Here is a 17,370-nt window from a genome sequence, read left to right as displayed (position 1 = left end):
AAGTCAAATTTCAAAATATCAAGATGGAAAATATTACAAACCTGACTTGAGGATTGTACAGTCCATTTGCTATTGTTTATGGATAATGTTATATGTTTACTGTTCATATATGATGTATCATGTTATGTCTCATGTATAATGTTACATACAATGTTTATGCATTTAACGTATACATGTATAATGATATGTACCTTTATGTATAATGTAAAATGTTTATGTAAAATTTATAATGTAGTTATGTTTATGTATAATGATTATGCATCTATAGTGTATAATGTATATGTACACTATGTACACTATAGTGTATAATGTATATGTACACTATGATAATGTATAATGTAAAATTTGTATAACGTATCATGTATAATGTAAAATTTATAATGTATTTATGTTTATAATGTATAATGTATAATGAATATTTATAGTGTATAATGTATATGTACACTATGATAATGTATAATGTAAAATTTGTATAATGTATAATGTAAAATTTATAATGTATTTATGTTTATAATGTATAATGTATAATGAATATTTATAGTGTATAATGTATATGTACACTATGATAATGTATAATGTAAAATTTGTATAATGTATAATGTAAAATTTATAATGTATTTATGTTTATGTATAATGATTATGCATCTATAGTGTATAATGTATATGTACACTATGTACACTATAGTGTATAATGTATATGTTCATGTATAACTTACAAGGTTATGCATAATGTACCATGATTATGTATACCGTATACTGTTTATGTATAATGTTCATGTATAACGTACAACGTTATGCATAATGTATAATGATTATGTATAGAGTGTATAATGTTTATGTATAATGTTCATGAACTAGCTTCATATATTACACATACATACTATATAAACATTGTACATGCACATTATACATAATCATGATACATAAACAATTATACACAAACATTATACTTTATAGATTCTACATAAACATACATTATAATTATTTATAATGTATGTTTATGTAGAATATAAATAAGGTTCAGATTAATGCAATTCTCATTTCTCCAATCGCAGACAGTAAAAAGGAAACACTAATCCACTCAAACAGACTTATCCATGTATTTAAATTTTGATTGTCGGGGAACCATAAAGGTTGCTACGTAAACACATGTAAACATCATCCCATATAATAATAACCAAACAAAACAAAATGAAAAATCAAGAAGAAAAAAATCAGCGATAATTATTAAAGGGGAACAATCTCGTTTATATTTATCTATATCCAACCTGTTTGGCTGTAAGGGTAAAGTACGAAACATGGATTCATAGACAAGAAAAGAGAATAAAAGAACAATCTATGTTTGATTTATGTCTGACTTTATCATTTCCATAAATGTATGATGTGGATCGAGAATTAAATTTTGATGAGCAAGTCAACAGTCTTATCAGGACGGGCTGTTGATCATTCACAGAATCGACGACATGAACCGAGACGGATACAAAAGGTTTATGACACAGAATAAACCTGCGAAGTAGCTCTGTTATCGAAACTATCGATCACTTGATACATGTATCATCATGTTGTCTATAATGCAAGCAGCCTTTTCGGGCTGTTTACAAATACAGTAAAATCATCCACTTAACAACTCATGAGACCTCTCAAACTATATAGGTGCCATTTTGAAGAAAAAACTAGAGTAGATAAATGTGAGCCTCAATATATCATGATAACTTATGATAGTTAATCCTTCATGTGTTCAATGTGACAATTAAATTTCTGGGTGACTTTTGTCTCTAGTTGTTCTTGTTTTGCCCTTGTTTTTGTATCTCTAAAACAGTTCCTGCTAGCATGGAAAAGTCACTAACTTTTATACCCTACAACTTTTCTTTTCTAAGAGATGACTTTTTGTAGTTAGAAAACCTTTATGCATTTTGTAAACAAATTTCAACAAATTCCACAAAGTTATTCCAACTAAGTCTGCAAAGTTTTAAAGTGGGGCAACTTCTTTGATTTTTAATTTTTTTTTAACAAAGTTAATGTTAACAAGCATGCAACTAGTGGTTTCAATTCCATTCACAATGTATCTTGTCATATTAAAGTGAGCACCTTGTGAAAGGCTAGGTTATTGATGTTGTTGAATATTCATTTTGTACCTGACAATTTCTTTATTGTTGAATATTCATTCTGTACTTGAACATTTATTTCTAGTTGAATATTCATTTTGTGCCTGACAACTTATTTATAGTTGAATATTCATTTTGTACCTGATAATTTACTTATAGTTGAGTATTCATTTTGTACCTTACAACTTATTTATAGTTGAATATTCATTTTGTACCTTACAATTTAAATATCATTGAATATTCATTTTGTACATGACAGTTTATATATATTTGAATATTGTTGAATATTCATTTCTACTTACTTTTTCTTTTTCTTTCCTGCCGCTGAATCCACCGCCCTCTTGACTTGCTGGACAACTTCCTGACCCTGGCGAAAGAAAAGTAAAAACCAAAATCAAATTACCCGGGTGTTACTTCAGGCTTATTGCCTCCTGCCTCTGTGATTGGTCGACCATTATATCGCATTTGAGAGAAACATGTAGGACATTGTGTTCATTAAATCATAAACGTAAAGAAACCATCTAAACCAAGGGGTGGGCAACATTTTTGAATGAATGGGCCAGATATAAGGAGTGAACAATTGACTGGGCCGCACCTAACCAACCACCTGCTGTTGATTTCAAACCTTTGATTCCAAGGACTTTCAAGCAATTGGTGTGTGTACTAAATCTGTATTCACAAAAACATATTGTCAATACAGTACAGTTGATAATTAATGGAGATAGTAGGCCAACCTGACAGCATCATTAGTGCCGATAAATTCTAAGCAGCTAGCTCGTATTTGTGATGATGCAAAATAGATTTTTTTCTTTTTCTTGAGACAACGCACAAGCCACAAAAAACTCACTGACGGGCTGCATGTGGCCCGCAGGCTGTAGGTTGCCCACCCCTGATCTAAACATATCAACGATTATGATCTCTGATTGTGGCAGAAGACAGACAATGATTCTTTTCAGAAGAAAATGGGGGGAGGGAGGGACCAAGGGAGGGAGGGTAGGAGGGAGGGAGGGGAAAGGGAGGGAGTGAGGGAAAGGGGAAGATGAAACATTTACCGGAGTGTTTTCACAGCTGAAGAAGAATATCTCGGGAGGTTTCTTGTTGCTGAACTGAAACACCAGTAGTATCAGATTCTTGTACTGTGTTTTGTTTGGCTCGGCGTGCACCATGGTCAGGTCGGCTAACGGCAAGGTTTCAATCGTATCCTGAAGAGAAGATAACAACGGAACGGTAGCTATCATTGTATACAGTATATATACTGAGCAGATCCAGTGAAGACTGCATACTTATGCATAATTAGTAGTATGCATCATTATAGAAGTAAGCATAATTATACAAGTATGCATAATTATTCCATCTATCAAGTGGCGGAGCTAGGGGTATTGATCAGGGGGAGCGAGAATGGTATGTAGGGGCGCTTTCGACACTATCCAAGCGGAGCGCCACCACAGGTTGGCACGGAGCACACAGAAATTTTTTCTGAGAAAAGATACTCCCTAGATCGCCAGAACTGACCCTTTCCGGGCCTTGCTAGTTTGCAGATAAACGAAGAATAAATAGGTGTCATCGCCATTTTGTCAGAAAATTACACCAACAAAATGTGACAAATGTCAATAGGTATTTGAGAGCGCAATAAAAAAGTCAATAATCGCGAATAAGTACACTATCTGTAGAAAATAAGTACACGAATAAGTGACTATATCAACGCTCCGCCACTGCATCTATCATTGTGACAGTATGAACCAATATGAATATATACTATACTAACCTGTGTGTAGTTATCAACTCATTGATGCCCTGCTTCAATGCACTCACACTAACAGTATGAATTAGTATGAACCAGTGTGAATATACTAACACAACTAACCTGTGTGTAGTTATCAACTAGGTGTACAGTATATCCTTTTACTCAAGCTGGGACAATTCTTTTCCATACTGGACTTTTATGCCCTGCTTCAATGCACTCACACTAATAGTATGAACCAGTAGGAAATATACTAATACTTCTAACCTGTGTGTAGTTATCAACTAGGTGTACAGTATCTCCTTTATTCAAGTTGAGACAATTCTTTTCAATACTGTACTTTTATGCCCTGCTTCAATGCACTCACACTGACAGTATGAACCAGTATGAACCAGTATGAATATATATACTAACACTACTAACCTGTGTGTAGTTATCAACTAGGCGAATATCCTTCTCAAATATCTGCATGGTTGCTTCCTGCGCCCAAATCTTTCCCTTGGCGTCCATCAGTCGTAGTTTCCTCATGGCATCGTCCATGTTAATGATCCCCTCCTTTCGGTCCATAATCAGGGTAGTTAAATGCTGGAGGGAGGAGAATTAGGCAAGATCATGTTTAATACCTGTGTACAGGATTAATGGAGGGCGTTGTGGTCAAGTGGTTAAGGCAGTGGACTTGTGATCTAAGGTTTACAGGTTCGAGCCCTGGCCAGATCATTGCGTTGTGTCCTTGGGCAAGGCACTTTATCTCCATTGCCTCTCTTCACCCAGGTGTATAAATGGGGACCTGCGAGGTAACTTGTAAATGTAGTTGTGTGAGCAGGTTTGTGGCTGCACCCTAATGAGAAGTCCCCCGGGGAACATGTGGCTGTGGTGCACTGTGGTGCCCCAGGAGAGATTGTATGATTGTGCACACTTTGGTGTGTAGGTGTGACAAGTTACCAATGACCAGGGTTAAGTACAGCCCGGCGAGACTTTATTGTAATTTGTGCTACATAAGAACTGTTAATTATTATTACTAATTCTTCCCCTATGCCACTAACCCCTGTACCCAAGTTAGCATACTGTATAATATGTAACATTTAATAATATCATGTCAGTCCTCAAATACAATTTGTTTATACATTAAAACAGTCAATGTTATAATGATATACCTGTATGTCAACAATATTGAAGAATATAAGACAATAACGTTGAAAAATCTGAATGATATATTTTAAATAACCATTGTCACCCAATTACCGCCTACATTCTAACACTATACTGTACATGTAACATCTTTTTACATTTTATCAGACATTATGTATGTAAATATTTAGGAACATTTCTTTAAAAAAAAAAAAAAAATCAGAACTTTTACTGGTATTTTTCAGTCATTGACCTACTTTGCCCTATTTTGCCTTCTCATCATACTCAAGGCAAACAGATCATAGATCAACTGTTTAAAACTGTTTAAAACTTGTCTGATTGACTTTCAAGATTACCACAATGAGATTAAAGTTTAGTCTTGTTACAAAACATCAAAAGAATTGAACATTGGCAGCCAACCTGTGCATGCATACATGTATGTATGTACACATTGATAGAAAATTAGCTATAAATTTCACAATGTGATTATTAATTATTCACAGACGTCAACGTCTAATATTATCTGATTATTTTCAACATTGCCACAAAAAGTTCAAAGTTTAGTCTTGTACATGTATGTTATCAACAACATTGGCAGCCAGCCTGTACATATGTATAATTAATATACACATTAATAGAAAATTAACTGAACAAGCAAGAACATTATACATGAATAATGACAGTCCAGCTATGTTAATATGCTATATAACTACTGTATGTAGTATCATATATATACACCTGCCGTGATACTGCAGCTGTGCAATGACTTCATCTATTATATATTCACCACAAAAGGCAATTAAAAACATTTCTAAATTTGTGTGTGACTCAAATTGCTCACGAAGAATAATATATCAAGTCCATGCCAAATATGAAAAGAACAAACTGAAAAAACAATCTCTTATCTTTCTTGAGAGGAGTGAAAATTAGCAATTTCAAAGAAATTAAAGTATGACAGCAGAGTGATATATATGTAAATTGAGAATTGGTGAAGTCACACAAAATACAGGTAGACCAACTTCTCTGTATGATTGACAGACGGACAACAGGACAGACGGACGGACAGACGGACAACAGGACAGGAACAGAACTTACTGTAGGATAAAAGGACAGGAGCACATGGACAAAAGGACAGGAACAGAAAGGACAAAATGACAGGAACAGAAAGGACAAAAGGACAGAAAGGACAAAATGACAGGAACAGAAAGGACAAAAGGACAGAAAGGACAAAATGACAGGAACAGAAAGGACAAAAGGACAAGAACAGAAAGGACAAAAGGACAGGAACAGAAAGGACCAAAGAACAGGAACAGAAAGGACAAAAGGACAGGAGAAGAAAGGACCAAAGAACAGGAACAGAAAGGACAAAAGGACAGGAGAAGAAAGGAAAAAAGGACAGGAACAGAAAGGGCAAAAGGACAGGAACAGAAAGGGCAAAAGGACAGGAACAGAAAGGGCAAAAGGACAGGAGAAGAAAGGAAAAAAGGACAGGAACAGAAAGGGCAAAAGGACAGGAGAAGAAAGGAAAAAAGGACAGGAACAGAAAGGGCAAAAGGACAGGAACAGAAAGGACCAAAGAACAGGAACAGAAAGGACAAAAGGACAGGAGAAGAAAGGAAAAAAAGGACAGGAACAGAAAGGGCAAAAGGACAGGAACAGAAAGGGCAAAAGGACAGGAACAGAAAGGGCAAAAGGACAGGAGAAGAAAGGAAAAAAGGACAGGAACAGAAAGGGCAAAAGGACAGGAGAAGAAAGGAAAAAAGGACAGGAACAGAAAGGGCAAAAGGACAGGAACAGAAAGGACCAAAGGACAGGAACAGATGGACAAAACATATCTGCACTGAGAACAAGCTCTTGTTTTCAAAAATTGTTAGTACATGGGCACAAAGAGCTTGGAACGTGAGACATCTCTCCTTACGTGTGTAAGATGCAAGACACTTACTTACATTAGCTAAATATTGTTTGTCTCACAAGTAGGGAAGCGGAAATTGGGTGTAAACATTAAAAGTTTAAACAAAGTTCCAATATAGGCAGGAAAGGCTAACAGAGGTTGAGTGATCTATGCTGGACCAACACTGAGGGTATTGTGAGTTTGGAGGGGGGGGGGGAGTGGGGAGGTGGAGTGTTAGGAGGCCGATGAATGGCATGATAGGTGCCACTAAAAGTATCTAGATGATTCCTCAAATCATTGCAATGGATGCATACCTACATATTCAGTTTTTAATGAAAAAGTATGAAATGCCCTGGTCAACAGAGAGCATTCTAAGTAAGGACTATAAAAGGAGGCAATCCCGGTCCCGGGCTTTACAAGCTTCCATACTCTCTTTCTCTCTCTCCCACACTTGCTTTGGTTATATGTTTACAACATAATTTTAGAACATTGACCAACCAGTTGAAAAAAAGGTCTCTAAACTTTTGTGAGGGAAAAGCCGGATGTCAAACACCTCATGTCTCTATCCACAGGGATGAGCCTGCGGTATAGGCTACAGTTTGCGTATGCTACAGTGTGTTAGGATAATAGTTTTTGTCCCCGAGGTAGAAAAGAAATCACAGATATTCCGCGAAATCGCGGAAAAAGCTCATGCCTGTATCCAAGAGGGGCCTGAGGCAAAGGTAAAATCGAGTATTTTGTTTTCGTCGGCCTGAAGTAGTCGTCAACTTAACCACATCTTCTTCAAATATAACAACAACACAAATACAAATATGGATAGATCTGATATCTGCAGAAACTAAATTTCCAACAGGAATGTAAAATGAGAAATAACCAAATATGCCTGAAGATCCTGTTAGGATTTAAAGACAGTCAGGCCTTCTACTTTTCATGCAATGTGTATTGGTTTAGCTACAACATATGTACCACCTCTGTGTACTACAGTACATGAACAGTTCAACAGTGTTAAAGAAATAGGTCTGTTTCTCTCTTCACCATATTTGTGTCACTGTTTACCAAACAGTCCACAGGTCGGTAAGACTTTCCTGCACGTACGTATTTCAATCACAATGTCTTTGCCCTTTTTTATGATATTGAGTATATAAGGCATAGCAACATACATAAATGGCAGCTTCATTAATTATACCTTATCGAATTGCTCGAGTACAAAGGTCAACCGAATCTGTCTTTAATCAGTGACAGCAATGACGAATAAGTCACGCAACTGCACCCCTAATGTTGGTAAAGACTCATAAACTTCCCCCGAGGTGGGTCGTAGGGGAAATAGTGTTAAAATGTTACCGATCTATGTTATTTTTTGGTATTTTAAAATCAAAGTAAAATAAAACTGTTAGCAAACTGCTTATCCACTAGAGAGCCTGTGTAAGAGAATGTGTAAAAGTAAGTTGGCTTGACGTTTCGATCCAATGACAAGTAACAGTAACAGAAGGGACAAAAACATGCACAGAATACAGATCGGATATTGAGCAAGGTAAACACAAAGAGATAGATGTAAGGGGATTAGTAGACAATGGATGGAGAGAAGAAAGAAAGAAACCAACAAGGGAAGAGGAGAGGTAGGAGATAAACAGAGGAGGGACAATGGTTCATGAATGTAATACACAGAAGAGAGGTATTTTAAAATGTTAGAGCATGTAGATTAGAGAGAGGTACAGTAAAGAAGGCATGAAGTCACATACATAATAACATGTTTACAAAAATACATACATATACATATGTACACGCACACATACAGACATACATACACCAATTCATAACTACACCCATACATACATCCACGCAATCACCCATGCATATCTGCAGCATTTATCTTTGTGTATTCAACACTTCAAAAACAGAAAAATTCAAAGCAGACAACGGAAAATTCATTTATGGACCTACTCTCCTGGGTTTATATGGCACACTTCCAGAAAGTAAAGAAGATTAAAACAGCTTTGGTTCGACATTACCCGAACCTAGCAAGAGGTCAAAGGTGGGGGGGTACTTACCATAACATGATATTGTCTGTCTGCTGAGCCGGCCGATTTCCCAGCACTGCTCTGCGATCTCGTTGTCTGCGAAGAGTGACTGAAATAATCTGAAAAAAAGAGAATTTTTTTGCCTTTTGAAATATTCATAAAAGCAAGACTTTGCATATATATGAAATAATCAGTCCACACACAAAGAAATAGGTCACTTGGACCAAGGTTTGTAAATATTTATTCTATAAAATATTTAATCAAGGTTATGTTCAACAAAAATTAAACTTTGTAATTCTTCAATAAATAAAAAAATAACACACCAAAAAGAAGAAACAGTGGGCATCTCCCACCTACAGACCACCATACCCACCCCACACCCCTGCTGACCACCATACCCATCCCCACACCCCTGCTGACCACCATATAACCAGCGTACAGTATAACCTCTATTAAAAGATGTCTGCATGAATTGACTTCCTACCCATTCAGCTTGATATATTTAAGAACTTGACAGTTTGATGTCGTTCTCTCTTTAAGAGTTACAAGCCCAAAAGAACAGGTAGGTTTAACAATGTGTGAAAAGTAAACACTCGAAAATACGACGAAAAACGACAAATAAACCACAAAACGAATAAAGAGAACGTGACAAATTGTTTCGGCAAAATAGATAACAGAAAAAATGTCCAAGTGTCACAAACTGCCCCAGTTTTACAATAATCAAATATTTACTTTGAGCGGGTTTGAACGACAGACCTGAAAATAGTTCGATATTTCAGTGCTTAGTTCACGATGAACTACTAGAAAGGTCAGAACATTCCGAGCTAGACATTTAATTGGATCATGCAATGTACACGTGTTTATGTACATACATGATCTGAATTAACTTCATACAGTACTTCTTCAAGCATAATGCCACACCTGCAATTCTATTAGGCCAAGCAAAAATAAATAAATAAAAAATAAATAAATAAATAAATAAATAAATGAATCAAAAAATATGTAAAAAATATAAAAATATAAAAAAAATAAAAAAATTTTTCAAAGAAGTAAGAGGGTTTTCTTCTATCATTCATTTTTATTTTTTTATTATTAATGCAGCACTTTGTCTATTTATTCAGACTGTAGGTGACAGAACAAATGTTGTTGCATTTTAGGACTTTAACTTTGGAATGCCTACTGTAGTTGAGTACACTCCACGCCATTTAGGGTTGGTTCCCTGGGTTACATCATTCAAATATTGTTCAGACTACACTTGAAAATGACATTTTTCAACAGTTCGCACAAAAAACACAAAAAATTAGGAGAACATGAAGCAGGGCAAGAAAGAATGTTAACGAGGACAAGATACATGTGAACGGATATGTTTTCTTTTTGCTTTGCATACTCATCGTCACAGTTACCCGTCGGCTGATTTGCATATTCATGATCACTTAGCTTTGATTAATTTATTTAATTTCGTTTGCTACTTTGGAACCCATCATATTTATTTATTTCGTAACCAAAAAACTTAGTCACTTATTTTCATATTTTAAGATCATGCTATTTACTCTGCTGCCATGACAATCATTTACAACTGCACCCCCCTGATGAGTCATCACACCCTCCTTGTTGTCCCCCCCCTCCATCCAATTGAGCCAGCACAGCTCCCTTATTGTACCCCACATGATGGGTCATTACACCCTCCTTGTTGCCCCCCCCCACCATCCAATTGAGCCAGCACAACTCCCCTGTTGTACCCAACATGGTGGGCATTACACCCTCCTTGTTGCCCCCCCCCCCCCAATCCAATTGAGCCAGCACATTTTGAAACCAAGTCAGAACTGTTTTCATTTAGAGATTTGACATTAAAACTGAAATTTATCGTCAAACTTAAACTTGAAAATTTTCAAATTAAATTTGAAGCTGAACTTTTATAAAGTTAATTTTAAGTTGAAGTTAATTTGAAGTTGGTTCTTCACAACTTCGGAAGTTGAATTTGATGTTGAATTTTTTATGTTAAATTCCATGTTGAACTTTAAGTTGCATTGGATGTTGAATTTGAACTTGAATTTGATGTTGAAATTTGAACTTGAATCGATGTTGAACTTGAACTTGAATTTGATGTTGAATTTGAACATAAATTTGAAGTTGAATTCGAATTCGATGTTGAATTTGCAAATTGAAGTAGAAGCTCCAATCTGACTCACCTGTGTTGATGTCCCCCTGTCCAGATATCTTTCCGTTTGAGCCATTTTGGTGCCCTTGAGATTTGGGCCTTTGCTTCCTGGATGGGCCCAAGCCTGCATCGAACTGAGGGCCATTAGCACCATTGGTAGGGACGTAGCTGCTGTTTCTGTGATTCTGGTTTCCTCGCCCGTAGCCGTCGGGGGGATGTGAAATTCCGTTGGAGGGTCTGTGGGGTGACCCTCCATAGTAACCCTGCGGATTCCCAGCAGATCCGCCATTAAAGCTCGACGCTAGCCTGTCGTGGCCGTTAACTTGGCCATAGTCCTTGGCAGGATAGCCCATAGGGGCATGAGGGGCGCCATGCCTATAAATCAAAAGAGAAGAAAAGTAATGTTTAAAACTTGGGTCACTTATTGGTCACTTATTACTCAAATGGTCACTTATTACTAAAGATGGGATTTAGGTAACTTTGTCAGGGTTCCTGGATAATTATAGCAAGTTATCCATTGCACTTTTTCTTCTTCTTCTTTGGTACATAAATCTTTAATGATCTTGAGGTGCAATGTTGAATATCCTCAACACCAGCGAGAGTTCAAGTTTGTAATGTATCCCGGCCCAACTTTCACTGACTGACTTACTGGTAATTATTATTTGTGTACGGTGCCTCTTGGTGGTATTCCCTACCGTAGGCCCCGGTGTGACCCGGCATTATTCTCGACTACTGCGAGGAGGGTCCACTAGTTCATCGGTGCGACTCGTTGTAGCGCAGCAAATTGACCTGTCAAGTGGAAGGAATTCAAAATTAAGAATATTCATAAAGGCTTTTCATTTGAAAATAAATTGACTCAATTGGTGCTCTCAATACAGTACTACAGGTTCAATATGATAATAATAATAACGGAAGTTTTGAGTTTAGCCAATCCCCAGATGACAATTGGGAAATACCTATCAAACATGCTGTAACAAGCTTAAAGGGTGTGAGGAATGCGCTAAAAGGAACGTCTAATGCCGGTAATCTGACCTATTTTCGAATAAGGTGTAACAGAAGTGTTACACACCACCATCGATTCCAGTAAATACACACATAGCTTGCTTCGTCTGTAATTAGACACTAGTGTACAGTCAGTACATACAGCTGCGGTCAATACCCACAGCACAGTGTACAAACGTTACAGCGAAGGACATCTCAGGTCCAGCTAAAGATAACAAGGTATCACGTTTCATTTTGTAGCGACACGAACAAAACGTCACTTGCAAGCAACAGAAAGTTAACTTTTTCAGATGGCCGCACTCGGTTTGGGGGGAGTCTTCAATGCCTTTAACTATCTAAAAGTGTGATGCGCATCCAGTTGCCATGGAGATTCACGTATCACAACTAAAGACAGCGATCCTGTGGATCTGACTACTCCTGCAAAGCAGATATAATATTGTCAGAAATTTTACGCTCGAGTCTGTCTGTGGTCATGCGACTTAACTAAATCCGTTAGTAGCTATATTGATCAATTTTGCATTACACCAGGATGCTTCAGATATGATATGTTCCTCTTTTATCAATAAATAATCAACTTTCCTCGGGACTTTTCAGATATTAAATCTACAGGATTGTTGTGATCAGCATTGCTATGTGTGTAAATCATATATGGTCAAAAATATGCAACTCTAGAGAATGGAGAAAGAGGGGAAATAACCTAATTTGCATCATGGGAAATTGTGTGTTACACCAAAGTTAAGTCACAAAGTGGATATACTATATACAGTGATAATGGTATTGCATGTGCACAAAACATTTGAACAAGTTAAGAAGGCCAGCTGTTGGTTTGCTATGTAATAATGTAACTAACAAAATGATATGTATTTGTATGAGGTAAAAAAAAGAATTAGAGAACACAGAAAGAGGGGAAATAACCTAATTTGCATCATGGGAAATTGTGTGTTACACCAAAGTCACAAAGTGGATATACAGTGATATTGCATAAATTTACATATAACATTTGAACAAGTTAAGGAGGCCAGCTAGTGGTTTGCTATGTACAGTAATAATGTAAAGTTACAAACTGATGTATATGTATGCGTATATGTGGTAAAAAAATGAATTAGAGAACACAGAAAGAGGGGAAATAACCTAATTTGCATCATGGGTAATTGTATTTTTTACACCAAAGTTTCCAATTAGATAATATTGGTATTGCATACATCATTTGAACAAGCAAGGAGGCTAGCTACAGTGGTTGTTTGCTATCTGTTTGCTATATATATGCAATATGCTATGTTTGATATATGTTTGCTATATATGCTATATATGATATGCTATGCTATATGTTTGCTATTAAGTAAAGGCTCATGATTACACATCTGATCCTTCCCTCCTCCCATTTCCCATCCACCTCCCCCGTTGAAAAATGAAAACATTGGATTAACTGACGGAAAACCGAGGAAATTAATTACAAGTACATGTAAATTTTGAATACAGGTGACAAACTATATTACAGTATATACATTCTAGCATGTTTGGTAACTTAACACTGAAGGTCTTTATAATGAGATTAAAAACTGCTCTCTAAAGTTAAAGTGGTGATTAAAGCGAGCCCTTTACTCCTTCCTGTATTGACCTAACAGCCATTAACCGATATCCCTATTTACATAACAACAGAACTGGTGGCACGTAGGGTCTAACGGGACTGGTGACCAACATCCTGAGTTAGAGTAATAAATCCATTAAATGAGGGGGGGGGGGAGGGGGGAGGGGGAATTAAATGACAGAGTGTATTAAAGAACAGTGCGTAATTTAAAAATTCAATTGGTTAATGGGTGTTATTGAAACTGGTCAAGAATGCCCATCAAATGTTGGTATTTATTTTATAGAAAGCCTTAAAAAAGAAATTGGGGACATATAATTCTATAATTATAAGGCGTTATGTCATTGAGTTCAAAGTGTTGACAAACTAAAAGTTATTCAATTGATGTGCTTAATGCATATAAAAATTATATATTATTATTATGTATTATTATTATTATTATTATTATTATTATTATTTTTATTATTATTATATAAAGCGTACATATCATCCAAGTGTTTTCTTCTGTTCTTTTCATTTTTTTATTCATCATTTTATAGTGAAATGATGCTATTTCGTTTGTTAATGACAGACAAAGAACAGCTCGGCTACCATGACTTTAACAGTTAAGACAACTAGAGACAGCTATAGACTGCTTTTAAACGTGTTTCAATGTGTCCTGAAGGTTGCACAGTGCTAAAACGGTTACCGGTTCAACTCTTAGTCAAAGTGGAGTGAGAGTGCAAATGTTGTGAGGAGACAGGTAAATTGAGAGCTTCAACGAACTATTTACCATCATAATCAAATGGTATCAACCAAAGACGATCATGTCCCATGCATTCATCGACCTGTCTGTTTAACTTTAGACTATACCATTCGATAATAGGTTGGCGTCAAGTTTAACGATGGTAAAAGCTCGGCATACAGTAGGTTAGGGATTAATGATAATATATATAAGTATTAATTCGCTAAACTCAATATGTCTAGGATGTGAAGTGTCGTTCTCAAAATAATTTGAGAATGACAAAAAAAAATGACTGTTTTACAGTAGATTCCATACAAATTTATACAAGACACCCCTCCCTCAATAGTGGAATATACCGCAACAAATGGTAAATGATCCAACACAAGATTTTCAAAAAAGTACTAACTAATTAGAAACTATTGATAATCGTTATCATTAAGTGTGAAATACCAGGTACAGTACTGTACAGGACTACTTCCTGTCTGTGCAAGAAGCTAAGATATTGTAAAAGTGAACCTAGGGTAAGGGTAAGGGTGGGGGGAGGGGGTAGTTTTCTATAAAGTACAGCTAACTGTTAAAGGAGAGACGTTTCCCCTATCGATTCTACCAGTCCATCTTCATCGATTGTTGTTGTACATAGATACTCTACCAAGCTGTGTTACAGAGATCTGTATTTCTGCTGCTTTCTAATTCTATAAAGAGTCACCGAAGACGTAATCCACTATTTATAATTATTTCCCCTGAACGGCACACTCTTTAACCGAAGCCTACAACAAGTACATTACAGATGATCTTCGAACGCAGTCTTTGATTAATTTTAGATAAACATTTTCCTTATCGATACTCCTGTACATATAGAGTGTACAGTTTGTGTTTGTTTTACATTTAACGTCAACGGACTGTAATCACAACGTGCAAGGTCGTTTAATGACGCATTAGGAACTAAACTAACAGGAAGCAATGTCTAGTACAGTAAATATGTATTTTACTCCCGGAATACAATAATTACATCTCGATCTTCCAGGTTTTTTCCTGTTTTTTTTTGCCAACTAAACTAACAGGAAGCAATTTCTAGTACAGTATATGTGCGTATTTTATTGCATTTTTATTAGAATTACTTCTATATTTTCCAGTTTTTTTCTTTTTCATATTTTTTTGGGGGGGAGGTACTGTATTTTCTTACTGTGCATGCTAGTGCACAATTAGATTATAGACATCCAATTAACCACTGTCATACTTAATGGCTATATGTATGTTAGCAGTTAAAAACATCACGCATGACATGCGAGGGCATTGTGGTAAAGTGGACTTGTGATCGAAGGTTTGCAGGTTCGAGTCCTGGACAGATCATTGCGTTTTGTCCTTGGGCAAGGCACTTTATCTCCATTGCCTCTCTTCACCCAGGTGTATAAATGGGGACCTGTGAGATAAAAATGTCAGTTTGGCGCTGTTTAGTTGCTGCCATGTGGAGGGATTGTCTCTATGTTTGACAGGTAATCATTGACCGGGGTAATATTGTGATGAGCCTTGAGACCGTTATCCGTGGATATTACATTAAAATATTACTTAAATGTTTAATGTTATTATATAAAATCGGATATAAATCTGAATATTATTATTATCTCGGTCTGCAAAGCCTTAGGACACACATTTATGTAAGACCACACACATACGTCGTAACGAATGCAACAACTTTATTCTCAAAATTAAAAGGAGACTCAGTCACTCAGCAAAAATAAAGGTATTTTTAAAGTTGTCTAAATCCCATTAGAAATATATAGGAGATGGGTCAGAAAGGAATAAAGTAAATTCATATTAACTTTGCATACAATTCATGTGACAATACAATTCATGCAACCATTCATGCATACCATTCATGCAACATCATGTGACATCAAACAGGATTGCATAACAAGAGCATTTTGTAAAGCCAATGAGGTTCCAGTCAATGCAAATCACCCTGGAAATGTACTGTACTTGTGAGCCTTCAGAATGGGTGTCAGCCAATGTGTACTCCTAGTTTATACGTGTATACTTCAAATGTTGCAGATAAATATACAAAGAAAGGGAATATTTTATCTTGTGATGTATGTATATCACAAAACACTATGCAAAATGGCCAGATTACTATATGTCCAGTACAAATCAAAGATGTACATAGCTCAGTTCTTTTACACAGGAACCATAGTACAAATCAAAGCTACAGTGACATGTCCCCTTAAAGGTAGTAAGGGCCGTAGTGAGGGCGGTAGTGAGGGCGGTAGTGAGGGCGGTAGTGAGGGCAGTTGTGAAGAAGTTAGCATGCATTTAGACCCTAAGTGTGTGACCTGACCTTAATTCACTTTGGCTTCGGCTATGAGTACAACATAAACATTTCCATATCCTGCTGTGTTGGACGAATCTAACTGTAATGAGTAAGTAACGACTTTGCGATCCGTGTTATAGTCATTGCCCCACTATGCAATCCGCGGTCCCCTCACAATTTTTCATGGTCGGTAAGACTGGCTCCATAATTTTCCATTTTGGGAAACCAAAAAATGTGAACACTAAATATAAGTTTCTGAATACGAGCCAACCTAATCGCATAATGGTGTGGAAATAACGCTGTATCTACATATGTTAAGTTGTATTGCAAGGTAAGTTTGTGCCAATCAAGCAGTTTTTCCCAAATTTTAAACTATGCCAAATTTTCTTTTCTTATTTTTTTTTCTTTTTCTTTTTAACATTTTTTCCCTATTCACTATATTTTCCAGGGTAACAGACCGTACCACCCACCAACTGTCTACAATCAATTTAAGAAGAAAAATCAATTAAAAAAATTTTTTTATATATATATTTTTTAACCTTTTTTCTTTCTTTTTATTTGTTTTTTATTGTAAATTGTTGTTCAATCATGCCATAAAATGTAATTCACAACTTAGGCAAATCAACAATACAATCGTGAACAAAATTTTAAGTATTAGTGACAAAGTGCTTTATACATCTAATACATACATGTACAGTATATAGATCTAGGTT

At 36.1% G+C, this 17,370-nt stretch overlaps 1 protein-coding gene across 7 annotated transcripts in view; it reads right to left on the bottom strand.

Annotated features, from left to right (window-relative positions):
• The window catches only part of LOC139982340 (epidermal growth factor receptor kinase substrate 8-like), an 81,530-nt gene that overhangs the window by 44,345 nt on the left and 19,815 nt on the right, over positions 1-17,370 (bottom strand). For all 7 annotated transcript variants that reach the window (XM_071995064.1, XM_071995061.1, XM_071995059.1 and 4 more), the window contains exons 2-7: positions 11,691-11,830; positions 11,073-11,416; positions 8,914-9,002; positions 4,270-4,431; positions 3,158-3,307; positions 2,408-2,472 (exon numbers count right to left, since the gene is read on the bottom strand). In XM_071995064.1, coding sequence (XP_071851165.1) covers positions 2,408-2,472; positions 3,158-3,307; positions 4,270-4,431; positions 8,914-9,002; positions 11,073-11,416; positions 11,691-11,761 — 881 coding nt within the window. In that variant the 5' untranslated portion in view covers positions 11,762-11,830. The remainder of the gene's footprint in view (positions 1-2,407; positions 2,473-3,157; positions 3,308-4,269; positions 4,432-8,913; positions 9,003-11,072; positions 11,417-11,690; positions 11,831-17,370) is intronic.

This window comes from Apostichopus japonicus, chromosome 16 (genome assembly GCF_037975245.1).
Source record: "Apostichopus japonicus isolate 1M-3 chromosome 16, ASM3797524v1, whole genome shotgun sequence".
In the NCBI taxonomy this organism is placed as follows: Eukaryota; Metazoa; Echinodermata; class Holothuroidea; order Aspidochirotida; family Stichopodidae; genus Apostichopus; species Apostichopus japonicus.
The sequence above is the reverse complement of the archived record's forward strand: the minus strand, read 5'-3'. Positions and strand labels throughout refer to the sequence as shown.